A 27,669-nucleotide genomic window follows, 5' to 3' on the forward strand; every position below is an offset into this window, starting at 1 on the left:
CTTCTTTGTGTACATGCTTACAACCAAATTGCAAATGGAGCACGACGACACCGAGAGTGTGTAAGTGTGTGAGTGTGTGAGTGTGTGAGTACCCTTCCCATGTTTTTTTGATGTGTGTGAGTGTCTGCGTGCACATGTGCCGGAGTAGTGGGGTCTGAGAAGCTGTGCAGGGGGAAAAGTGGGGGGTGGGCAGAGAGAGGAAAAAAAAAAAAAATAGGTCACCCCCTTAAAACAAAAAGCTTGCAGTCAACATTGCAAGCGTCTGCTGAACTCTCATTGGCCGGCTTGTCTCCATGGTAACAGGTTAACCTTGAGGCAGTAGTCACATGGGCGAGCAAGTCTTCTGCTGTCTTGGAGAACACTGCGTGAGTCGCATGACATCCGCGATCACAGCTCAGTGAGGGCAGAAATAAAAACAAAACAAAAACGTAGGAGCAGGAGACGGTTCAGGTGTGTGAAGGAGGAGGAGGCGGCGACGTTCGCGTGTGATGTGTTCATTTCTCAGTGTGTGGAGGATCGGGGGACTGAATGAAAACATGAATGTTACTGTTGGGAATTCACAGGATCAGAGACAATAGAGAACATCTGGTCACACACAGCCGCTGTCTGAGTAACAGTGAGAACAACAGGGAGGAAACACTGAGACACTCAAGGCTTTTACTGCTCCATTTGTAACACCAAATCACATTGTTATCACCATTGTACACGATTCTGACCGAGCATCCAGCATCATATCGTCGAGTAAATTAATTTGCGCGAACAAACAATGACAATAAAAGGCAATTCTGATCACGGGATCACAAACTGTGACATGACATCAAATATTTCAAGTTGTGCAGCAGAGTCGGTGAGCGTCTCTGTGTGTAGTGAGTATAAAGAGACACATTTACCAAAGGGACACTGTAAATCACACCCAGAGAAGCTAAATGTGAGCTACACTGACCCCTTTAGGCTTTAAAGTGCATCAGAGAGGGAGGTAAGTTGGCCTGCGTGTGAACCTGAGAGTCAGAGGAGCATGGAAAAATATTTAGCATGTGACGGCCCAGATATATAAAAACGAGCGCACCTTCCATTTTCCAGCCGGGGACGTAGAAAGAGGCAGTGAGAACAGAAAAGTGAAACCTGAATTTAAGATAAAGATCATACTCGTGAATGTGTTTAACCTATGACGTGTAGATTCTACTCAACATGACACTCATTTCCCCCTTTGAATATGTTAATATAACATTTCTAAATATTCTACACAGGTTGTTTTTTTTTTGTTAAATTACACTAGAAAAGTCTTTACAGCAGCATAAAGTGTGAATATAGTTTTATTTGTAAGGGTATATTCATAAGTAGGTTGCACCAGCTTATCATAAAATTCAATCCTGGCATAGCCGGCGGTTGCACGGTTGTCAACGGTCCAGAAAATAACGATTTCTTCCGTATTTAAAGGAAAAAGGCGTGTTCTGTACAGAACAGATATTTGGGCTACTGTAGAAACATGGAGGCAGACTTTGCTAAACTTAGACCCTTGTCTAAAGTACATATAGAAGGCTTATTCTAACGCTATGACAACCAAGCATTTTTTATTTTAAAGCGATTATAGACTTACACAAACATACTTACGAGCCCTATATTCAATAAACCCTCCTAAATGTTTCACACTGGACCTTTAAGTCCTCACTGGTACAACACCAGGAACTGGATTTATGAACAACTGGTGCAATTTTGTCCTGGAGTATTTAATAACATTGTTGCCGTGTTATTGCACCTCAGAGGGACTGGGCACTGTTTTACCTCGTCGATGCACTTGAGTAGGAAAATATTTACGATCAGTTGTAACCGGAGCAAAATATCCCTTCTGCACACAATCTGTCGGAGAGTACAAAAGTTCATGTGCGGCAAACAAAAGAGTAAATCTGTGAGTCTGCCTGTGCCCGAGGACGATGCACAACAACAGAAGTTCTCAAGTCGTGTTTTTGTATTTTCTCACAGACGTTTGTGTCAGTATGAAGGCTGCTCTCGGTCTTCCTCGTCCCTCCAGCGGTCGGTCCCGTCTGTGCCAAAGTAGCGGTCCCCAAAGTCTCCTGAAAACATACGACAGTGGACTCAGAGCTACTGCGAACGAGTGGGTTAGTGCCTGAAGAAAACAATAGATAAATAATAATAATAATGATAATAATATGAATAAAAACAACAACCAGAATACAGGAAGTGATGCTGTCTAAATTTGAGCTTAAAGTTAAAAGTGATTCTTCCTTTTGAATTACGATTAACACATTACATTGACAATTCATCTTGATGTTTGTCAGAGAGGTTTTATTTTACGCTCAGTTTACAGAGAAAAGACACGACTGTTTAATGTGGATATTTGGTAACAGCAGTAATCAAGAGAGAGGGAGAGAGGGAGGGAGAGAGGGCGAGAGAGGGAGAGAGTTTGCTTCACATCTAAAGTGACACAAGCATAAAATTAAAATCTGCTGGGACATGAAATGAAATCTGTCAACTTGAAACACAGATGTTTGTTATCATTCATCTGCCGCGGCTAAAAGCACGTATCCAAAACCCGAGCGTGCTTTAGACGCGTTCTTCATACGTTCAGAGACTTAAAACAGGCGAGGAAGTTCAACTGTGGACAAAACGTGTGACACACGTACTCAGACTTTGACGAGCGAGTATGTGCATTTATTGGCTTACCAATACCAGGGATTACATGTAAATTATCATCCAGACTCTTGTCCACAGCGGTGGTGATGATTTTGACCTTTGGGAAGGCGTAGGCAACCGAGTGAACGCCGAGCTCTGCCATCAACAGCGACACCAGCGCGATCTTATCCTCTTGCACCTCGTGATCCTGCCCAACCCAACACACACGCACAGAAACACACACCGAATGAGAAAGCACACAACAGCTGCCAACTTGCTTTACCTGCTTCATCATTAGCACTATCAGGAGGATAAACAGTGAGAGGGAAACAAGGATTTCAGCTTTCTTTTTGTGGAGGAGGTGCTAATCAAACCCCACCAGGACAGAAACAAAAAAGGCGAGGAGATGAGGAGATCCTACTTTAGCCTCACTGAGGAGTGATGTTGTTAATCTGCACCCACCAGTAGGACTCTGACAGCCATCATGGCAGCAGCGCCTGTAGACACCGTGCTGTCCATTAGGATGACATGATCTTCGCCGATGTCTTTGGGCAGACGCAGGTAATGCAGCTGGCGAGGGAGGCCAGAGAGGAGGAGGAGGAGACAGGTTGCCATGGTTACAGAATCGGGAAGGGTAGTTACCACGGAGACACACATCATGTGGAAGAATTAAAAAAACAAAAAAACAATCAAAACATTTCATGTCTGGTGGGATTTATTTTAAAAACACAAGTTTTCACTTAGTCAAAAGTGTTCCTCGCAGGAATCTACAGGTCAATGATTTTGAGGATGTTTCGGTGTTTAATGAGCCGTCTGATTTACCTCTGGTTCGCCCGAGTCAAGATTGGTCTGGATGAGGATTTTGCCGATGCGGACATCCTTGCATACGGCCCTGAGGGCGGGCTCCATGGTCTCTCCTGCCCGCAGGATGGACACACCGGTGATCTGTGGAGACAAGTGCAATGAGGGAGACCCTGAGGACACACCCGACTGGATGTTAACAAGAGCCTTGAAGAGCAAGAAAATAACTCACGCCTCTGCCATTGAAGCTGAGGCCCTCGTACTCGTGGCCCTGTGGTGTCTGAACCGTGCACGGCTGTTACAGAGTAACAGAGAAAAGAGAGGCTTTATCACAGTGCACCAATAAGATAAAAACACTTATCTAAGCACCTTATTTTAAATGAAAATATAATACAGTGTATCCACAGTACATTTACCTCACAAAATCTCCATATTCTTTTTATATCATACTCTCCAGACAGGTAATTGTTTTTGTCTGACATCAGTGGGATGTGAAAAATCAACTTGCAGAGACTTGAACTTTGTTTGAGACTCAGCATCACAATGAAAATCGGTCGCTTTTTACACCAAACTTGTCAGGTTCACTGTCGGCCGCTGACGCCGCTCGGTACTTTCTAAGCTGTGACATCTGACATTTAAAGGTCCAGCGTTTAACATCTATTTGCAGGAATTGAGTAAATTACACATCAGAATGTAAAATTAAAAAAAAAAGGTTTTGGTAGCCTTAGAATAAGCCTTGTATATGTACTTTACAGAGGCCACCATCATCAAACAATGTTTCTACAGGAGCCTGAATGGACGAACCAGCTGCAGCGTGAGTTTCATGCTTTAAAGTGTAAAGTTACTGCAAGAAAACGCAGAACAATGACTCCTTACAACAGACAAGCATGAGAAAGCGAGCGGTGAGCAGTAGAGTTTCATCATTAAATGTCACCGATTTTTACACACCGCACCTTAACCCTTAGTGCTCACACAACACAGATCCGTACCACAGGTGCACCCTGGGTAAATTGCCACAGGAATAACACACAACTCCTTATATGGACATCCTGGGTGTGTGTTTAGAGGTCCCATCTTCAGGCTTTACAAAATGCATCTAATTGTGTGTTGTTGAGTCAGAGTTATGATCAATTTTACTGTGACGTATTTCCAAACGTCATGAATTCTATCCGATTTTCACATTTTCTAGTGGTTTTGCTCAGCTGTGTTTCTACAGTTGGTGTTCTAAGGGTTAAAACATTGGAGTGGTTTTCCACTGAAGCTTCTTCATCTTCTCAAACTACAAAAACAAAAATAAATCCATATTTATTGGTCTATGGCACTTTGAATCTACAATAACAGGGTTTTTGGGTAATAAAAAGGAACCTTTATATAGCAAACACCTCAGCGCTCATTTATACATGCAGCAGTTACAACATACATCACTCATTTGAATGTTAGCTCAACGTTTGCTCTCAGTCGACTACTGTGGGAAATATGATGTTGGGTTTTCTTCACCTGCTAGTTTCCAAATGTTGTGTCGCAGAGCAGGAGGCGAACAGTAGGTGCATCAGAGTGTGTATGTTTTCATTAAAAACAATGACTGCTCCTGCCAAAAAAACATGGAGCGCCGTGTGACACTGAACCACAACTGCAGAGTCGAGTGGAGCAAAATAATGACCTGGAGGATTTTGTCAAACTGTGGAGCGGAGGGAAACCTGCAGAGCCGGGGTCATAATTATTTGCGATGAGTTTGTCGCCACCACATTTCCCTCGTTGTGATGCTGTGGCAGCCTAGTAACAGTGATTGTTACTATGAAAACGGCGAGTCAGGCAGGTTTAATGTTGAGTTTGTAACCGACGTACCTGAGATGGTAGAAATGTGAGAGCGTGCTCTATCAGGAGTCGCATTAATCTCTTTGAGTAGAAGATGAACTCGTCTCGGCTGGTGTCTTTGCTCCTGCGGCAGAGCAACAATAAAAAATCCCATTCCATGGACACAAAGCTGCACGGGAGCACAGACATGTTGGTACCTGATGATGGTGTGCAGGCCTCGGACCTGCGGCGTGCTCTCCAACACGCTGAGTGTCTGGGGAAGCGGCTGATTCTGCTGAGCGGAGGCCAGGAGCGCCCTGAGAGAGAGGACAGGTAGCTCACATCAAAAGATTCTATATCGAGGAAATGAAGCAGTCTGACTTTAACACGACAGAGCAATCAAGAACACCCAAGTCAAAGTCAAAATAGGTATCGGCGTACCTGACACTGAGCTCACGCTGCATCATGAAAGGACAAGAGAAAGACAATAAGAAAATGCAGATTTTAAAAGGATAAAGGTGTAGATATCAACATTTTTATTATTGTAACAGATGCTATGGCAATACAAAGCCTCTGTGCATCATTTAAAGCTGTATGACTCTGTTAAACTGCTGCTGAAGATGTAACTCAAACAGGAAGACATTTGTTTTCAGCAGCAGCAGCAGGATGTGGATCAAAATAAACTACACCGTGTGTGTGTGTTGATGACAAATAAAGAGTATGTCACCCAGTAACAGTGTCTCACTGAAGTTTGGTTTTCTGTTCTGTGGTGGGTCTGTTTCTCTCGACTGAAAACAAAACAAATCTTTCCGTTCCCAAATTCAAACGCTTCTTTCTGAGGCGACAGGCGTCTGAACGTGAAGTAAAACTCTATAACAGAAATATTCACAGAGCCGACTGATCTCACTGAAGATCAACGACTGTGAGATACAACCTTTGCAGTCGTGTTGTCACATCACAAAGCTTTGTAGACGAGACAAAGAAAAGTCAAAAAACTTCATCACACATGACATCAGTTCATTTTTCACTTAACTTTGTGTCCTAACTAATAACAATATGTGTGTTTTTATTCATTTATGTTCATTTAAGTATGTACAATATGTATACTGTATATACACTGTTTACTCACTTCTGACAAAGGCCTGAGTTTATGCGTAGATATTAAATGTTGCCTTGCATTAGCTGTACTTACAAAGGCTTTTTAACTTCCAGTGTTTTGCTGTGTGTTTATCGCCCCTGCACCAAAGAGCAAACTGTTTTGATATTTTCACTCAACATCAAACAGCAGCGCTCTATTTCCTTTTCTTCATCATTAAAAAAGGTCTTTTGCCGCCTCACAGAGAAGTGAAATACATTTTTTTCCCCTATTATCCTTTTATTTTGCAAAAGGAACGAATGTCACAGGTACAGCATACGTGATAAAAGGCCTAAAAAGAACCTTCATGGTTTAGATTTTATAGGAGAGAATATTTCTCTATGTCTTCAGGCTACAATACACATACGCATTTGAAAGGATTCAGTGCTTGATTTAGATCGGAGAAAAATAAATATTGAATTACTTCCACAGTTGTTTCCTTTTAATAGTTTCTGCACAATAAAGGAATGAGTTGGTGAATGTTATCCTTGTGTGTGTGTGTGTGTGTGTGAGTGTGATATGGGTTTGCAGGTGTGCATGTTTGAGTGAATTAAATGTGTGTGAGAGTCTAGGTGGATCCTGAGAGCTGATTGGTCCTGCACAGGAGGCTCCAGTATAAGAGGCCTGATCATCTCAGCTGAAACTGGACTTCCTCGAACCACTCACAGCCAGACTGCCAGCAGACATCTTGAAATTATTTCCATCCATCCATCCATTTTCTTCCACTTTATCCTCCACATGAGGGTCGCGGGGGCGCTGTGCCAGTCTTAGCTGACATAGGGCGACAGGCGGTGTACACTCTGGACAGTTTCCCCGTACATCTTTTATTTGTTTTTAATAAACCTTTAAAATTGTTTAGTTAGTTTGTTGCTGGTGGGGTTTTTGGGGGTTGGGATCAGGTTTTCCTCTGGATCTGGTCGGAACACTGACTTGAGTAATTGTGGTGTTTTTTTCAGGTCTTTACTGATATTATTATCACAGCAGCTGAGGGTTTTTGTTTCCTTTCTGTGTGTTGCATCTTTCAGCCACATGATGGCGCCACCCCCCCTCTCTCTCTCTCTCTCTCGCTAAACCACAGCCAGTGTTAATTCCACTCACCTCCTCCAGCTGGCTTTGAACATGCTGGACTATGAGATCAATGGCCACCATATTCCCACCACCTTGCGGAGATAAAAACAATAAAAGACTGAAATGCTGCTGGTGTGTTTAACGGCAGGAAAGTGAGGCAGTCTCTGTCTTTCTCACCTCTTGGCACAACTATATCAGCCAGCCTCATGGTTGGCTCTATGTACTGCTCGAAGGCGGGCTTCACAAACTTGTTGTACTGCTTGATGACTCCCTCGATGTCCCGTCCACGCTCTGTGATGTCCCTGCGCAGCCGGCGGACCAGCCGGATGTCGGAGTCTGTGTCCACAAAGATTTTCATGTCCAGGAGCTGCGAGGTGAGCAAAGCCAACGCACCCCTTTCAATGAAATTCACCTGAGCAACGCGGCCTCTCAACCAAAGCCTGGTGAACATTATTTAAGCCTCAGTCAAGAAAAACAAAGAAAGCACATAGGCTCACCTGTAGAAGCTCTTTGTCCACAAATGACATTATTCCTTCAAATATAATCACACTGGCACCATACACGTTTTTCTGCACAAAGAAAGCACAAAAAGTGAGCCATTCAAAGGGGAACGCTGCTTCATGAACAGTCAGGTATTTAAGATTAAAGCTTTCACAAAGTGGTTTAGGGACGAAAAACAGCTGTTTCATTCTGTACAATGTGAGAGCTTTAACTACTTCAGAGGTTTGAGGCTCCTAAAACTGTGACACTTAGTCAGCACAGTCTTTGTTTTTTTGTTTACACACAAAAATTAACCAAATAGCTTCAATGTTCAAAAAAATTAAACAACGGGCGAAATGTTTTGATATAAAATATTCACATTTAAGCAGCTGAAAAATCAAATAAACTGGAAAATATTCACATTGAAGCAGCTAAAAAATCAAAGAAGCTGGAAAATATTCACATTTAAGCATCTGAAAAATCACAGAAACTAGAAAATATTCACATTTAAGAAGCTGAAAAATCAAATAAACTACAAAATATTCACATTGAAGCAGCTGAAAAATCAAATAAACTGGAAAATGTTCACATTTCAGAAGCTGAAAAATCACAGTGGGACAGTTCCGTACATACGTGTATGTAAAAAAAGAGGAATGTTGTTCTGTGAGAGCGAGCGACTCACCCAGTCTTTCTGTCGTCTGTGCGTGGTGAAATCGTACACGGGGATCTTCACACTCTTGCCTTGCTTCAGTTTTCTGAGGGTGGAGACCAGCAGCTCAAAGTCAAAGGCCCCGGGATGATCGAAGTTGTAGTCGTTACTCGCTGCCAGGTTCTGCTCCTCGGGAGATAAATCCTGTGACCCACAGCAGATGAACACTCAGATTTCACAGGATGTTGCCGTTTAAGAAACATGCTTATTCACTTTATTGTCGAGTTATGTGAGAGAAATCAATACACACAACAGGGCCTTAAATGAAAACACTGAAGTGACAGCTTCAGGAAGTCTCACAATTCAATCGTCAAAAAAGTTCAAGTTCAAAGCATCAAAGCAGAAGATCATTGTCTTTGCTAGCACTTTACATGACAGTATATGGTGGTCATTGAAGAATAAGATTGTAATTTTAAGGTGACACCATTTTATTTCTATACTTTTACAGCGGTGTTACCATTAAACACCGTATTTGTTTTCCCCTTACAGCTGTTTGTGGATACACACGACTAAGTATTGCATTGGTTTTCTATATGTACAAAATATCCCCCTGGTGATTTGCACCATAACCAGTTATTAACTCAAACTGGTGACAGGAGAATGTTTACTTTACTTTTGATTTATTAAATTCTTTTTTATTACTTTATTCTCTGTTTTATTTACATTAAAATTGGGTTTTGTTCAAATTGTACCTTTTAATGTTTCCAAACTTTAAATGTCATTTTGTTATTCATGTAAAGCACACTGAGTTGCCCTTGTGTATGAACCGGCTTATACAAATAAAGCTGCCTCGTCTTCCTTTGCGTACCTTGAGCTGCAGAGGCTGAGTTAAATAAAGCAGAAGATGATGATTTCTTCCTAAAATTAGTAATTAAATGGGGCCACACGGTTAGTTAGCTCTCTTGCCTTTGCAGTAAGAAGACCGGGGTTTGCAACCCGGTCGGAAACAAGGGTCATGGCTTTTGCACGTTCTCCCCGTGTGTGCATGGGTCTCTCCGGGTTCTCCGGTTTCCTCCCACAGTCCAAAAACATGCAATATGAGGATTAGGCAAATTGGACACTCTAAATTGACTGTAGGTGTGAGTGTGAGAGTGGATGGTGGTTTGTCTCTATGTAGTCCCTGTGATGGACTGGTGATCTGTCCAGGATGTACCGCCTTTTGCCCTATGTCAACGGATAAAACGGTAGAAGATGGATGGATAGATGGAGTAATTAAATGACTCTCACCTTATAGAAAGAGTCCATAGACAACAGCACGACCCACGGTACATCCAGAGCCTCGATGATCTTATTGGCCACGGTGGTTTTTCCTGAGGCACTGCCCCCACACAAGCCTGCAGATCCACACACACAGGCCCATTATGTTTGCTTTTCAGAGTGTATCTAATGTTGTCTGGTATGCATGTGTGTTTATGGGTATAAAAAGAATGAATGGGTAAACGGGGACAGGATCGGCAGCTCAAAGCCACACGTCAACATAAAGGTGGTGAAAGAAGACGGAGAAGAAAACAGTCAGGACGAGTCAAAACATCCCCAGCGAGTGTCATACCAATGACAAAGGCCTCTTTGGACTGAGCGCCGTGCTCGTCATACCAGGGAGGTCGACCGGCGGTGTAGATGGTGCGTGTTCCCGTGCGGAGCAGAGGAGGCTCGGATTTACTCAGTGAGGTAGCGCTCTTCCTGCGAGGGGCCCCAGAGGGAGGCAGCAGCCGGTCCAACGAGTCCTCTCCACTCCCACTGCAAAACAGCAAACAGTGGGACAGGTCACAGCCTGAACACCCACAGGAGACACACATGGGCCTCCTCTACACAAGAAAAATCCAGTAAATAGACATTTAGAGAAGAATCTCATTCACTCTATAATTGTGTTTCCCAAAAAATGTCCACAGGGATCACAGACAGGAGACATAACACATATTTATGTGTCCACTAGTGTCTCCATCATGCAGGAGTGTCATTCCTGACTTTATTACCTTTCATTTGGATTATTGTTGGTCTGGATTAGTGGTGGGAATCACAAGGTACCTCACAATACGATACTTTTTGCAATACATGATACCAATAATATCACGATACAACGGTTCTGTGATAATCAATATGGCAAGATGTCTATGTATTGAACGTGGATGGAGCATCTCTTAACGAAGCTTTCTCCACCGTTATCCCGCCGTAAATTCCCTCTTCTTCGGCTTTCCTTCGGCGTTTTCCACGGAGACCTGGACCGATATCTGCTCGAGGGTCTACAGTCACTAAGTTAAAATACATGGAGAAAATTTAGATGGGACCTTATTCCTTGTGAGTATTTTCACCATAGACTCAAGTTTAAGAGCTTCAAAGCAAAGTCTTCATCAAACACAGCATATAGAATGATAGGAGAGTGATTTTGTACAGAAAGAAAGGAAGAAAGAGTAGGTGTCTGACAAAATGGCTTCTTTTTTGTGGCGCACACACACAAAAGTGCAGTAAACAGCGACTTCAAGTGAGATCTGTAATTCAAGAGATAAACATTTCTGTCCAGTTATACAAACCTTAAGTTGTCACATCCATAAACACACAAGTGTGATGTGTTGAAACAAATGACACCGCCCTGCAGGATTAAAATCAAACACGACGATAAATCAATTTCAAATCAAAAATACTAATTTGTGTACATAAGAGTGCATGTTCACACAGAAATATACTGCACTTTGTTTTTTTACTTTTAATGAAGAGCTTTTACTTTTTAATATGCAAACTTCTCACACCACTGCCCGATACTCTGAACCTGCACATCACAGCTGAGATCACTGTGGTTAAGATCAGACTCTCACACCGCTGTTTATGCAACTTATAAAAGCCAGCGTAGCTTTGGTGTCACACCCTCTGGAGACACATTTATGGACTTGTGCGTTCACTGCAGCAGTAATTAGTGACTCTTTCACACATGATGCACAACAACTACAAACAGGAATAATGAATGCTTCGTCTAATGTCGTTTTTAAAGCGTTTGTTCAGTGCTGGTGCACCACGGAGCACAACTAAATCACAACAAACCCTCCCCCTGCACACTGACCTACATCCTGCACTTCCTCTGACCTCCATGCACACCATGTTTAGACAATATTAATGGCTCACACACACATATTGACTACCCGGCCGGAGAGAAACAACAACGAAAACAGTCGGCTCTTACCTGCGGTCAGACCTCAGCGACCAACAGCCAGAGATCCTGGCACCCGTGTAGTCTAGCAGAGTCATATCTGCCTCAGACGACAACTTTCTAGCCGCCAGTTTGCCGTTTTCCCCCACGACGCGTCACCACAACAACAGGCCTCGACAAAAAAAAACGCCGACGTGTTTAAGTTAAAGTTCCATTTGTGCTATAACTGCATCTGTGTCTGTGAAGACTGAGCAGTGAAAAACTCCTCGTCCACCTCAGTGTGTGTGTGTGTGGGACACTAAGAGGATCACAGAGGACAGTAAAGAGCTGCTTGGCTGGTATTAATAGACGCTCCTGTAATCAAAAAAGAGGATGGAACATCTTCTGCTGATCCTTCCTCCCTCTAAATTCACTGATCTGATTCACAGGGAATCACACGACAAGAAACCGTAGACCGTTTATATTGCAACTCCAAACATGTTCATCACAGTTTCCAATAGGGATGAAGGATATTGAATAAATATCTAATTGCGATTATTTTGACAGGAATTGTGATATCAGAGGAAATGGGAATTCAAAAAACATGATTACTGTGTGATATTTGTGCAGGTCTGTGAGAAACACAAGATGTTTCCTTCAGTCTGTAGAATAAGATGTGCATAGATCAAGACAATAATTAATATAAAATTTTATTTTGACACATGCTGTTGTTTCCAAGGACAAACACTATTTTGTTTGTGTTTGTTTTTAGAAAGCAGCAAAAGTCAGGAAAAGATGGATTTAAATGCTTCTAAATAAAAAAAAAGTAAACAGTTGTTGGTGGTTGACTGATCAATCGAAAGCTGCATCTGTTCCTGCTCTCATGAGGCTTCTGCGGAGACATTTTCCTCAACTTGTTTTGGGCTGAGTGAAATCACAGCTCTAAACACTAATGACTCACCCACCATCTTTAGACTCAGTGAGAATAAGAAAAACAAAAACACCCTTAATGTGGGAAACTGAGAGAAACCTCAGCAGCAGCAGCAGCAGCAGAGGAGGAATCTGGCTTTCAGGACAAACATGGAAACAATGTTGTGTTCACAACGTACACAGAAATAACAACAGTTTTGAGGAAGAGAGGAAGGAAAAGTAGAAGTATTACATTATTAAAAACATCCATTAAAACTAAAGGGCATGCATTCAAAACTTGTCCTGTTGTATGATTATCATACAGTTTGTACATTTGCTGCTTTTCTGTTGTTTTAACGTCAACTCAACATCTTTAGGGTTTAGACATTGCCTGAGTCACTTTTGGCTTTCAGAAATTGTGGTGGGCATCATTTGTGACATTTTACAGAACAAATAACTGATCACTAATGCAGCTCTACTTCTTATTTGTCTGTGTAGATTCTCATTTATCCAGGTCGTCAAACCGAACGTCTTGGATGAAGAGAAAAACTTCACATCCAGTCCTGTTGCTACCGACTCCATGTGTTTTGGAACTACTGATCAACAGTAGCTCAGTAACTTTGCTCATTATACTTTACTCTGCTATAATTTATACAGTTTGTAATCATGTTTCCTGGGTCTTAAAACGTCTACTAAACATCCACAACATGCATTTCTGATCGACAGCTGCAGTTACTTTGCAGACTGGGACGCTAAAGATTCAACCTGTGGTCATTATTATTATTATACATTATTTCATCTCAACACTGAATAGTAAATTAATTAAATTAAGTTAAAAGTAGCTCTTTCTTAACAAAAGGAGCAACACTGAAGCAGTGCTTTACCGATCTAAAACGGGGATCACTTTGCTGCATAAAAAGTGATTTCATATACTTTTACCTACATGACATTTTAAATCATGACCCTTAACATGTAATAAAATGTTAAGGGTCATGATGATTTATGATAGATGAACATAAATATATAGTTGAAATGTCTCATTTTATTATTGTGAATGGAATCAATGTATGTAGCTACACATAATAGCCTGTGAAATTATGTTTAAAAGAAGTTAAAGGCTGATGATCAAAGTTTTACACAGTTCAGGGTGTTTGAATGATTTCAGAAAGGTTATCATTTACAGGGAAATGTTTAAAATGGACGCAATTAAACGTGTCAAAGAAAACAAAGAGCATGATTCTGCTACCGCTGAAGAAGCAGAAACAGGTGGAGTTTTATTTTAAATATGGATATTATTGTTGTAGTGGAGGAAGACTGTGTCGTCATACAGCTACTTCTGGAGAGCTTCGTGTTTTACACATCGACACATTAGATGAATCTACGTCACTATATTATACAATCGATAAAAAACATAAAGACAGTGACGTGTTTTTTTTAAATAAATGGTGTTAATATTAGAGAGCGTAAATGTCAGGTTTAACATCTGTTTGAAGGACAAAGAGGAGGAACGTCTGTCTCTGTGTGTGGTTACGTGACAGTATCATGACGCTGCTGCACAATAAATAACAAAAAACAAACCGCATCCACAACAAAAAACAAACATTCACACAGACAAAAAAAGGTACATAAATCCTCAAGAGTATCATGTACCTGTCCGAGCGGGACGACATCATTTTCCCGCACTCCGTTTCCATGGGGATCTGACGACCTCTTAGCCGGCGTCGGCCGGTTGAAGCCATGGACGGAAGTCTTCTCAGCACGCGCTGTGGGATTGTGGGTAATGTAGTTTTATCATCGCGCGCTTCTACGCGGCTTCTCCTTCAAGGGAAACATTTCAATTTTTGATTTCCAAGTAGGAATTAGTATATTTTTATTATTTTTTATTTATTTATTCTTTTCATACATTAAAAAAAAAGCTTTGAAGGACAAAGAGGCAGAGAGTACAAGAGGAGGAGTTAATCGATCACAGAGCAGGTCAATCAGTTGACCAAAACAGATTGTCGGGGTGCTTTGTTTTTTTCCTTCACAGTTCATAGTCCATTAATATTATGTCTGTTTGTCGTGCAGATAGTGAATGAAAAGCCGGATGTTACTCTGCACTGGAGGCATTTATTCTGCACATAATCTATGCGATTCATATTTGAGTTTGTTTGTTTTTGATCATGTGTCCCATTATTCCACAGTGTCTTCTTCTTCCAGTGATACATACGGACAGACGGCACAGAGTTACTTCCATAGATCCACAACAGCTATGATATCCTTGCAAAGGAACCTACAAAAGAGAGACGGATTAATGTGAAGGTTGAACATTTTGGAAAATGTGTTCATTCACTTTTTTAGTGGGAATTTTTAAGAACTTCATCGAATAGCCAGCGATATACTGATTTTTAAGCTACTGACTAGTTGCATAACTGAGATTTTTTTTTTTTTTTTAAAGGTCCAGTGTGTAAGAATAAGTGACATCTACTGGTGAGACTGCAGATTGTGAAAAGATCAAAAAAATAAAAATTAGACTATTATAAGACTCCTCAATTCTCACTTTCCCAAGCATGTCACGGAACTACGGTAGCCTTCACATACCAGAAAAGGATATTGTTCTTCATTTCTGAGGTAAGATTCCACTTCAAAATGCAAACTCTAGATTGTGGCATATGTAAAGCAAGGTCCTTTTCTAATGTACATATAAAAAGGCGGTAGCTCAGTGGTTTAGTGAGTCGTCTTTCTATGACTGACAAAGCCGGTGTGAAATACGAGTGATAGAAAATGCACTGCACATACATGTGTTGTATGAAAGTGTGAGTGAATGGGCGTGAAAACTGTGGCATAAAGCAGCTTTGTGTGGTCATCAAGACAAGAAAAGCTCTATATAAATACAAACCATTTACCCATAAACAAACATACTTATGGTCAGTATATTCAATTTCTGCCACTAAACCCTCCTAAATGTTACTAACTGGACCTTTAAAGTCACCATTACCCTCTTCTAAAGTTGTTTACTTTGTTTCTGAACAGTTACAAGTCAACAAATCCAATATGTAAACCCATAAATGAGGAAAATTAAATTTTCAGACCATATAACATGTTCATTAGTGAACAAGCTCCAGCAGCCTCACCTCTGCTGAGCAGCTGCAGGTTACGTCCCTCCTCCTGCACCTGAAGCTGCAGCACCTGCTGCAGCAGCTCCTGTCGAAGCGTCTCCTGCACCAAACCCATCCTCTCCAGCTTCTCCCCATTCAGACGCAACAACGCACGGCCTGTGAGGTGAAAGAACCCGACTTAAAAAAAAACTATTTCACTTTAAAAACAAGAATCTTTGAATGTGTGTTCTCGTGACCTGTGATGGCGTGTTGGGAGAAAGCCTCCACGTAGGTCAGGTAGTTGTGAGGACAGTGTTTCTTGAGCCATTTACAAACGTCTTGTTGTGACCAGAGCACGACCGGGCGGATCAGGCTGGGCTGTGTTGGGCTTGTGTGGTATATCCCATAATTTTCATGGGAACGGTGCTGCAATCAGACATCAAATGCAGGCACGTATCAAAGAAATTGTTCCACATTTTGAAAAATACGTTCATTCCTTTTTTTTTGATGAGCTGCTTCACCGTGAACCAGGTCTCCGCTGCAACTGCGGGACTGAAAGTCGGACATTTATGAGGTGATCTACAAACACTGTACATCCAGGGGTGATCTCTGCAAACATGAAATTCAGAGGGATTTCCTCCTTATTCTCAATGGAAGCACCGACACTGGACATTTGGACAAATTAGAAGAACAAACGCTAGAAAAAAATACAAATGCAAAAGGCAATAATAATGAATAACAAAAAGAAATTTGAAATGTTTGCAACACCACTACAAAATATCACATCTTAACTAAACTAAACCACAAATTCTGTGTCCGAAACATGTAGGAGAGAAGTGAATTCAATCCCATACTATAGCCATGTTAGAAATTCTCAAATCCATTGTCCTACTGAAAGACGACATGTGAAACGTATTGATCAGGAGACACTTAAACACCAGCTGTATGTGGTGGTCGTAAACCTCCTCCACAGGACACTCTGCATGTCCTGTCCCTCAGAGCCTTTGGTTGCTACAGCAACTAACAAAAGAGGATTGGAACCACTGTGTCTTCATCGCTGTGTCAGAGATGAGCAACTAGTCTGAATTTATACTAAGTGACATGACAGTGACAAGGAAAAAATGTTATGTTTTATTCTTTACTGCTATTAGACGGACACACTTTATTCAATAAAGCGATTTCCTGTTAGTGCTTGTATACTGGGAGAAGGACAGTGATACACGCGTTATGGAACATAATGGCTATATTTACTTATTTAAGGGCCACCTTTGCTGTGCGTATACATGATTTACTTTAGTCCACAGCGTGGTGAGTTTTGAGAACGCTTCAATAAACCTCACAAATTTCATCACTTCTGCAAAAACAGGCAGTCTAGTAATCTGACCTGTTCTGTTCAAGGAACCGAGAAAGTTTCATCACTTCTGCTGTCTGGTTAACAAAACCTTATAGTAATAAATGCTACTACTTAAGTAGACCTTAAGTCATTGGGGAAATATGGAAATGCACATCATCTTTTATCAATGCTATCACCAAAAATGTCTTCCCCTGTCTTTTGACCAAGAAGTAGAAGGAAACACAGTAACCACAAGAACCATGCTCCATCTAATTAGTATCACAATTAACATGTACAGCAGGTACATACAGAACCACAGCACGATCCATCTCACCGTCCATCTCGCCACACACTGTTTGTTGTCTGTGACGTACAGGTCAACAGGAAATTGATTCAATACATACTAGCTAATAGAGAGATAGGGCGCCACCTATAGAGGCGGAGTCAGACGTACACGGCCAATAAATTGATTTTCTCCTCCACATATATACTCGGACTCTGCAAGTTGTCCGATTGTCTTAGTCGGACTACGGCCTTAGCTCGATTAAACTGTGTTTAAACCGAGTGTTTATTTTTCATGCTTCAACACCTAATATATAACTGCCTAAAAACATTTGATCATGAAACTTATGATGCATCATCAAATGTTTTCATACAAACAGGCAGAGGTAGAGGTAGAGACACAGATGACACAAATCGGCCTACTTTACATGATATACATGAGTAACTGACAGAATACATGAACAGGAACAGGATTCAGACTCGTTTAAGTCCCCGGGGACGGTTGTGACCATATGTGCCAGCAGATCAAATGCTGCCTAAAAGATCAGCAAGCAGCCACTCCTGCAGCATCACAGAGAGAGGAGGGTGTAGGCGAGTGTGATTCTAAGATCCAGCTCTTTAATCTCAAAGATGTACAGGATGTAAAACTGCAGCGGATTAAACAAACTGGGCCTTTGATGAGTCAATCACAGTTTAAAAATTCAACAAGTTCACAGTTTCTGGTATTCAGCTTTTCAAGATGCAAGAAACTGGTGCTCTTAAAAAAAAGAGTCCGGACTACATTTGAGAGACGGTGGAGTATAATGACAACTACCCGCTAAGGAGTAACATTTATAAAAGAGAGAATACTAAGAATAACTAAGCTAAGAATTCAATTTTAATAATATTTTTTTTTTTTATCAGAATGCCACTGAAGAAGTTATTGTCTGAGGCTTCATATTAAATTGTATGTATTTTATATATAATACAAGCCTTTCTTAATATGTTTAACAGAAATACAAGTGACAAATAAAAAAATGTTACATAAAATGTGTATTTTGTCTCTTGAGTAATATCCAGTTCAACATGGTCCTACATTTACTTTATCATTTCATCTCTGAACTCCCTGCTCTAAAGAATTCATTAATTCATTTTCACATGCTGAACTTTATCCATTAGTAAACGTGAATGTTTTCACTTCTAAAATGATAGATAAATGTGCTCTGAATGATCAGTTTGTTTGACATGTTTGATTTGGAGTAAACATTGATCCTCATCCAAGGGATGAGTGGATGTGTGTTTGTCAACAGTGACCTTTATGATTAAGTGATTATGAAGCTTATTGGGAATGTATCTGGGTCTGCAGTGGTTGTTGCGGGTTTTGAATGACAAAGATTCAGCAAAAGAAAATGTGCATGTTCCGTGTGTTTGCTGCTGTAGAGCGAATACTGGAAGTTAGTTTACGGAGACAAAGAGAAGGTGCCGTAAAAGTTAATGTCACCACAAAGGAATAAGAAGGGGAAGATTAAAGTAATTAAAAAGTGCCACTAGCTGTTAATACTGTACGTGGGAAAATGTCGTTGCTTCCTCCATCTATTACTCATGTGATATCTGCTTCTTGCAGTAAGTGGAGGAATGCTGTGGTTTCCTCACCTGCTATACCCGCCAATTCTGCAATTTTTCCAGTACAGCCAAATGATTATAATGTCCTCTTTCATTCACTGAGGGTGTATTTACCTTTTATCAATGCGCCACCTCCCTCAGATGTAAAGACTTAAACACAATTTACTTTGTTTCTCCAGTGTTTTTTCATAATGTTTTAGTGTTTCCTTACATTTTTATTTGCAACTAGACAATGAGCAAAAGAAGAGCAGGCTGACGGAGTGTTTGTATTGTTTTTTCCTCACATACAGCATGATAAAGAGGAGACTGGGTGGAGAGTGGGTAAGATTAGAAAACAAAAAAAGACAATGTACAATGTAAAATGACAGAAGCACAGCTTCCGTCGTGATACAACACTAATTAAGTTAATGTCCCTCAACACAAAAATAAACCGACCACCACATTATGTGCCTCCAACCGATTGAGGCAAACAAAAAAGCATTGTGTACAACTCCTGTTATCAGTCCAGCCCAGTTCTCCGTTAGCAGCTTAAGCTTCAGCTCATATCTGCCTTTAAAGAGTCTTTCATGAGGCGAAGACAAAGACGTGGACTCCCTTTTAACCAAGGGCTTCAAATGAGGCCATTTTTTAAAATAAACACATTCTGTCTCTGTGGACGACACTGACCGCATGAGCAGATAAGGATAGATCAGATTAACAAAATCGATATCAACTGAGACAGAAACACCACTGGGATGTAATGATGTTTCACATACTATAAAGACATTTATACAGACATAAAGGCTTTGCATAATATTAATAACATGCCACATTGCCAACAACAATCGCAGACTGACAGTCAAAATGAAGTATATTCCTTCTGCTCTCAGTGTAAGTGCTGTGGAATAGCACCACAGTTGGACCTGTGCTATTTAAAGTCAGGCTAAAAGGCTGGAGGAGGCTACGTCCATTATCTGCTAACAAAGTGTCCATTTGCTTCAGTGGAGGGTGACCTGAGCTGTCACACTGACGAGACCAGGACAAGGGAAGTATTCGTTTTTTTATGATTTGATAAGCAAGACTAAGAATGAAAAGAAAGAAAAGAAAAAGGCAAAGCCTTGTCTTAGTGATTCTAACATTTGGCTGAAATAAGAATGATGCTACTGCAGCTGTTCCTGTAATAGTTTTTGTCCACGTTGTTTGAGGAAAAACCCTTCTCATTAGCCTCGCTCTGGCTCTGTCCACATGTCTGTAGTGAACCAAGCTGAGCAGGGACTTGTTAAATTTTGACCCAAGATGCACTGACATTTCCACCAACATCTTTCATCATGCACAAATACAACACCCTCAGACTTGTTTCCATATATTCTTGCAGGTTTATTTTCAAAAAGTGAACTAAATTACTCTTGGCCTTTAACACTGCAGTGTGCAACTTCTGAGGATTTTTATGGTTGATCATGTTTTTTTCTGGCTCTGATTGGTCTTCATGAACAGAAACAGTGTAACATTATTTTTTATGATCTGGTTCATCTGAAAACACACTCTGTCAAGCAATACTATGAGACCCAACTGAAGGAGTGTTTCTGTGTGTATACAGCAGCAGCGCAGAGGAGGGTGGGGACTAAAAGCCACCAACCCGTCAAACTGCTGGACGACTGTGTTTTTTTGAACAGTAGAATTCACTTCTGGAACTTTTTGTTGACGTATTTTTGTGTTTTCAGTCATACTCCAACCTGTTTGTAACCTGTTTGCAGCCGTCTCACTTTACTAGCTCAATGTTGCTGCTGCCTCTGTCTGTGTTGACATCAAAATTAATCACTTCCTGTGTGCAGTGTGGAAATTTTGCCAGGTGACACAAGGCCAAAACAACAGAGATAGCAACAGTGAATGCAAGAGAAATAAAGGTGGGGCTTTAACGCCATTACTTTCCCGAAGTAGCGTATTGGCTCTACACACGAAAACGCTAGGGTGGCGTTTTTCACTCTGGGACCTGTTTTACAAAAATAGCTTTTTAGGGAGCCAAAAACATTGATTCCATGTGGAGAAAAAGCTGAAACACCACAAAACATTTACAGATTCTAATAAGCTTGTTCTCATGTGTACAGGCTCTTGTCAGAAGTGTATGAACTCATTTAAAAATGGTTTGAATGCAACAGACATTTGTTCATATTTAAACGTTGTTCACTGTAGTTTTAAATCAAGCACCATATTTTAAGGTTGTTTTTACTTGGCCTGGGAAAAGAGATTTTTTTCTACTTTGATAATCTCTGGCACAATGTGATGAAGCAGATATTGATACCTATATTTTAAAGCATTATTAAACTGCAGACCTTTGCTTGAGGACATTTTCTCTACCTGAATTTCTCAGAATTGCAATTAAATACCCTTGACATGGAGTACCTCCATGATCTATAGGAGGAAAAATAACCACAGAAACACCCGGGGGGGTCATCACAGCACATCCAGTGCATGAACTAAGCATGCGGTCTGACATGTAGGTGTTGAATACCTGCAGGGCCTCAGTTCCTGGCTGCTGCAGCAACTTCACTGTCCTGCCTCCTGCTGTTTTCTGTCCACGCCCATCATGCCAAGTTAGGTTCCCACCGGTCCGTCGGCTCAGCTGGTGCTTGAAGTCCTCAGACAGAGCTCTGTACTCCACAGCTGGCCGGCAAAAACTAAAACTGGATGCAGCTGAGGAGATAAAGAAAAGGAGATGGAGTGATTAGAGGGCCACACCTGAGCATCAGAAAACAGCCTGAAACCTGCTCTGAAAAAAAAACAAAACAAGAAAAGACTCCCTCCCTCTCTCTGCACAACTTGAAAACAAATGTGAACACTCCTCAACAACTGTCTTTCAGGGATGATCTCATCGAGTCATTAAGTCTCATTATGTAGCTGCTTGTACCTGCCCCGAAGAAACACAGACGGCATGAGGTAAAGATTATCTAAGCCCGGACAAGCTCCTGGGTAATTCACAGACATCAGTGGTCAGGCTTAACTGTTATTGTGTATATTGACGTTGCAGGTGAGGAATGTTGGAGCTGTGAGGCTTTTCATCATCACGGTGAGGCCTGTAGGCAGACTTCCAAGCCCACTCAACAGCAGGTGGCTTCTCAACATCCAGTAATTAAAGAACGTGTGCAACTATGGTAAACACGCTGTTACTGGCACAGAGTCTGGCAAAAAGCCATGGGTCATTACTGATTCATGTGCCAGATTGGAAGGATTTTTTATTTTTTTTGCGGTGTTGAAGCTACATGTGCACAAGTCACCGTGCACATGCAATAGCCAATCTTAAATTGACTAAGAGAATTTCAAAAGAGCACAGACCCAGAGAGAGCGTCAGGGGGGCATGACGGTTTGAGGAGATCAAAAAGCGTCTTTTAGTTTCTCTGCCTTTGTGCCATTTCTTTTCCGACATTCAATATCTCCCGCAGAGAGTGGGCCAAAGCAGAGCACTGCAATCATCAAGGCGAGCCAGCATCACATTAACATGAATAAAACGATCCACTATATGCAATTCTTGTTTCTTTGAGGTGCAACTCCAAGTTGAACCTTCTTTCACTGTGTAATTTCTACACCAGGTTGCTGTCGCAAACACTAATGGGCCCCTTTCACTGATTAAATAGGGATAATTAGGACCATTTGTCAGACTGAGTTTTCTCTTTTACTGCCTTTGGTGTTGTCCGTCTACAGGAGGAGAAAAACTCCTCATTAACAAACACACATGTAAACTGCCAGAGGGAAAACACACTTAAATAAACTAAAAACAAGGTGCAAAGAGTCTCTATGTGATGCCGTAGGTATTAAAAAAAAAAAAAAAGTGAAATCAAGATGATGAAGATTAGGGCTGCAACTAATTTTTTATAAGGGATTAATCTGTCGATTATTTTCTCGATGGTTGAGCACTTGTTGGTCCATATGGTCCATATAATGTCAGAAAATGATCAAAAAATTGTTGTTGAAAATCAGTGTTTCGCGAACGTAACTGGAAATGATGAGGTTCTCAAATGTCTTGTTTTGTCCAGATACAGTACCAATATGATTCAATTTTAATGATTTCTTTGTTATATGAAGCAAAGAAACCAGAAAATATTCACATTTAAAAGGATTAAAAATGAGAAAAGTTAAACTTCATTCTTTAAAAAAACACTCAAACTGATTATCAAAATAGTTTTAGATTCATTTAGTAATCAATTAATGTCCTAATGAACATACAAAAGACATTTTACAGCATGGTTCCCTCACCTGGGTTGACATCAAATTCAAGGACTTTCCAGGACCAATTCCCTCAAAATCAAGGGCCAAATGTGCTGACACAGCTTAAGATGTAAGAGCATCTTGGAGCCACTTCATCCATGACGTTCACTTTTATTGATTTGAAGCACACTCTTCATCTGCACAAGTGATTGTCCTTGGGATCTTGGTCAAAGTCGGTCTTTGTAATTTTCAGAGATCAGAGATATCACGTCATTTGCTCTCTCTTGTTAAACGTTACTCGCTCATTGTTCTGCATGGAATCTTACATCAACAGAGCGAGACAGTGGATATAGTCCACAACAGTAATGACTCAATGTTTGATCTGAGTAGGCCTAGTCTTACATAAAGCAATGCAGGGAGCATGAAACTTAACTTCTTTCTTGCACAAAATTCAAGCACTTTCAATGACCCATGTCTATTTAGGCACGATTTCCAAACACTTTTAAGGGCCCTGACATTTTGTTTTTCAAATTCACAAACTGTTAAGGATTCCAAGGACCTGTGGGAACCCCATAACAAAGTGTGTTATGGGGTTAAAAAACAACAACAACTGTAATGCTGTAAAGGAGGACTGTGAGAGAACAGCAACTGACCAGTACAACAATTAATTTGTGGTGCTGGTTTCCTCCAGTGAGCTGTCCATTTCAGCACCAGGTCAGTGTCTCAGTTATCCTCAGATCTGAGCGGTCTTCAATAAAATGGAACACAATTTTCAAAATCAACTAATTATTAATTTATTATGATATGGAAATTGAAAATTGTTGTGTTTTTTCAAAATGACTTTCCTCTCTCCTTGAGTCTGTCTGACCATGTTATATCAGGATTAAGTTGACTGCAAAATACATCTTTACCCCTAGATGTCACTACATCCCACACATTGGTCCTATAGTGTTTTGTCATGTCATGTCCTGAACCCATTACAGAGTAAATATTGAGCTGAAGCCAATAACTAAACAAATAAATAAATAAAAATCACAAATTCCCACGTCTGTCAAAAAAATTGTTTCTCCAAATTCTTCAGCTCTCCTTTAAACAGCACTTGGTTAAAAGTTGTCATACTGTGACAGGTTTATGATCTTATTTCTAATGGTGTTTGGCGGATTTAATGATGTAGAAGAACAGGTTTTTCATCAGCTGTAAATGAAATGTTTTCTGTCCACCTTCTCTCTACACTGAAACAATAATAGGCGGTTGGTTTGTTACAGAAACGAAAATCACTGACATACCTTACAAACCGGTCTCACAACTACTGGGCTTAGCTGGAAAAAAAACAACAACTCACGCGTGGTTTCATGGTTTAAAGTTTCCACTGAATGAAAGCAACTTCAAAGATTTTAACTAACTGAAAGGAGTGAAATGAACAGAAAACGGTGCCTACCGTCCACTGCCATGGTGTTTGCGTCTCCGAGTCAATCTATTCAAGCTTTCCCATCGTCTGTCAGAGCTGCAGCTCCTCTCTTCTCCTCCTCTCTTATTCTTCTCCTCCTCTCGTCTCCGCTGTGTCAAAACTTTGAGCGGGCTCTGACGGGAGAAAAGCGGCTCCACATGCTCGCAGCTCCTGCTACAACTACTACAGACGGAGGAAATGAAATAAACCAGCCCGTGTTGTCCACGGTATCCTCTTGTGCTCGTGTCTGTGGACTGAAATCAGGTGCGTCCTCGAGCAGCTGACTTGACTGGTTCCTCTGGCTCCTGCGGCGCGCGCGCGCATGCGAGCGTGCGTGTTGTGTGTATGTGTTTTTTTTTTTTTTATCCGTGTCGTGAGAATCAGACGCGCGGCTTTTTCTCAAGAGCCCGCATGAGCTGCAGTGATCTCAAAGTGCAGCCCCGGGCCCTGTAATTAACGCAGCGAGCGGAGACTGAAAAACAGGCGCATGAAAAGGCTTCTCATCACTGCAGCATCCAACAGAAGGAATTCCCCCCGATGCCTTTTCCCCCAAATAAAGGAAGCTCTGTGCGCGCCCGTGGGCAGCGGGCCCTTCTCTGTGACGGAGCCTCTATGTGGGGTTTGTCCAGAAGAGCTGCAGGACAACGGGGCAGAATATCAGAGAGAGCTCCTGCTCACACCTGCCCATTAAGACACTTTACTGTTCTAATCTGGGTTTAGAGTGAAGAACAGCTGCAGATGAGGAGACAACTGACCTGTGAGCATCATCCCATCACCAAACTAATCACCCAGAAGGACTTAAAGATAGTCCTTTCTCTTTATTTCTTATTGTAAGTGTGCAACAAATGGATAATCGCAATAGTAGGCAGGATTTTTGGGGGCATAATTGATCAATAACTCCATGTTAACCTTTCAGCATAATCTAAATCAAGTGATGCGAGAGAGAATGACACTTCAGCGCCTCCTCTCATGTCCCTTTGCAAATTATGTCCCGTCATTTTAAGATGGGGACACATTAGAGGATTTTCCCATCTGACTTGATTTTAAAAACATGGGAGACACAGACAACAAACTCTGCAACCAATTGTCAACGTTTTAATCCTGAGAAAGCAGATGGTCAAGATGCAGGACCACACACTTTCAGGGGGGATATTCCAGGGAATTGGGATCTCACAGAAAGCCGCGTGATTTAACGGGACTTCAGAATATAAACATGGAGACATGGAGGTGGACTGTAGTCGTAGTCAGTTAATAGCTGTTGTCTGTGCAATGTTTTGTACTGAGAAACACAAAACAAATGTACGCAACTTCCATTTACCAGTCAACTCGCTCTCATTGGCCATTGCCGGGTTCTGCTCACGTCCCAATCGCTGTTCAAATCTGGCCAATTATCCTCTAATGTAGGGCAAATTGAGGCTTTGACCAATCACAGATTATTATGAGAAAGATTGGGTGATCTTTTATCCAGAATTCATATATCTGTTCGAATTTCATGGGGCGTTCAAACTCAAACCATAAAAACTCATTTGAGTTCATTCAATGCAGCCTAGAAAGGCATCAGACTGTAATTAGTGTGACATCAAGCAGCAGAGGGCACTGCGTGCACAGTTTGACTGTAGATCCACTCTCAACGCCCTTTTGGCCCAAAAGGACACAAGCAAGATAAACCGTTCTCCTGAGCCGACAATCACAACACCAAAGCAAGTGAAAAGTTGTACATGGAATTATTTCTGATTCTACACCATAGACTGCAAACTGAACAAATCTGCCCTCACCTAACTTAACTGAACAGTTAGTTCCACTGAAGGCAGTGGATGACACATCACAGATGAGTTTAACCTCATGTGACTAATAATAAAAGCAAGAGTAAATAACGTTTTGTTTGTGTGTTCGTGTGATTTAACCCGAATATCTTTGAAGGAAAAGTGTGTCACGTAATATTAATTATAGTATGATTTTTGGAAGAAGAGACAGCCCTCAAAAATCAACAGTTTTTCTAGCAATCTGCCTACTGCAACTTTATAGGTTTTTATTTTTTTTATGTCAGATGGTCAGATGTCTGTCTAGATTTATAATTTCAAATAAATTTAGTAGTCAATATATAGTAATAGATCAATGGAGTAGTTGCTGTAGCCTTTTTTAAGCCGTGGGTTGAGAGATGATATATCTGGCTAAAATTGAAACTGTTGTTTGTGTTGTACATATTTTAGGTTTTTGGCAACCATTTTTCTCTGCTCAAATATACTATGGTAAGAGCACAAATACATAAAAAGACCTAAAAACATTGACTTCTTCACACGTACATGCCTCAGAACTTCAGGGAACAGCCGAGGATTTGCCCCTGAAGGATCCAGACTGAAATAAATTGAGTTTCTCACCTGTACATTTGTATGATATATTAATACAAATGTAATTTTGAGTTCAGTCAAATATCAAACATGTCCTCAAATTTACAGATTAAACATGACTCCACATAAATGATCATCTTGCCTGAATGTATTAATATACGATTAATATGTTTCCTAACAATTTCCAGTTAAAAGTTGTATTCACAAGTGTTTTTTACTGCCCCTCAGTGGCCGAAGGGTAATTACATGTGTAGGACCATCGGCTGCCTTATTTGTTCAAAACAATGAAGGTGGTGACATGGAAACATACAGAAAAGTAAGGAGAAAGGTGTTTTTTGTGCAAAAAGCATTAAAATCACCACCTTCAAAGCCTCACACATTAAACCTTGTTGTTTCAACGTATAAAAAAATAACTAAATATTAATATTAAATTAAACATTGCAGATTTACTCAGTGAATGGTAAAGGTGCTGCTTTTCTTAATCTTAGATGGAGGTGGTCTTAAGTGGAAAGTGAATGTGACCAGCCTTAAAGCTAAGTTAAGTTTCTGGTTCATTTGACGACATGTATGGTATGAATTATTTCCAAGAATTGCATTGCTCCAAACACTGAAAACACTGCAGGTTCCTTGATTGTCCTGATTTAACACACTCAGCCTTCAATTACTATTCAACGTGCACCTGCATTATGCGATCAATAGTTATTTGAAATGATCCTAGATCACAACATCAGACCAGATATTCTCTGATGTCCTGCA

At 40.9% G+C, this 27,669-nt stretch overlaps 2 protein-coding genes across 4 annotated transcripts; both read right to left on the minus strand.

Annotated features, from left to right (window-relative positions):
* Positions 1–643: 643 nt before the first annotated feature.
* uckl1a (uridine-cytidine kinase 1-like 1a) lies at positions 644–14,467 on the minus strand. 3 transcript variants are annotated; one of them, XM_058643787.1, is made up of 15 exons: positions 14,296–14,467; positions 10,168–10,355; positions 9,846–9,952; positions 8,592–8,762; positions 7,927–7,998; positions 7,607–7,796; positions 7,460–7,521; positions 5,668–5,684; positions 5,445–5,543; positions 5,278–5,371; positions 3,665–3,727; positions 3,454–3,576; positions 3,094–3,201; positions 2,683–2,839; positions 644–2,072 (listed from the first exon to the last, which is right to left on the minus strand). In XM_058643787.1, exons 1-15 carry the CDS (start codon positions 14,382–14,384, stop codon positions 1,990–1,992), a joined length of 1,623 nt encoding a protein of 540 aa, XP_058499770.1. In that variant the 5' UTR covers positions 14,385–14,467; the 3' UTR covers positions 644–1,989. The 3 variants fall into 3 exon arrangements, with proteins under 3 accessions (XP_058499770.1, XP_058499771.1, XP_058499769.1); XM_058643788.1 differs by lacking the exons at positions 644–2,072; positions 14,296–14,467 and adding an exon at positions 11,791–12,036 and having other exon boundaries at positions 2,129–2,839; XM_058643786.1 differs by lacking the exon at positions 644–2,072 and having other exon boundaries at positions 2,130–2,839.
* A 99-nt stretch (positions 14,468–14,566) lies between these two features.
* samd10a (sterile alpha motif domain containing 10a) lies at positions 14,567–24,910 on the minus strand. Its single transcript, XM_058643798.1, has 5 exons — positions 24,557–24,910; positions 21,428–21,609; positions 15,980–16,148; positions 15,759–15,899; positions 14,567–14,917 (listed from the first exon to the last, which is right to left on the minus strand). Exons 1-5 carry the CDS (start codon positions 24,567–24,569, stop codon positions 14,895–14,897), a joined length of 528 nt encoding a protein of 175 aa, XP_058499781.1. The 5' UTR covers positions 24,570–24,910; the 3' UTR covers positions 14,567–14,894.
* Positions 24,911–27,669: the final 2,759 nt, after the last annotated feature.

This window comes from Solea solea, chromosome 11 (assembly GCF_958295425.1).
Source record: "Solea solea chromosome 11, fSolSol10.1, whole genome shotgun sequence".
In the NCBI taxonomy this organism is placed as follows: Eukaryota; Metazoa; Chordata; class Actinopteri; order Pleuronectiformes; family Soleidae; genus Solea; species Solea solea.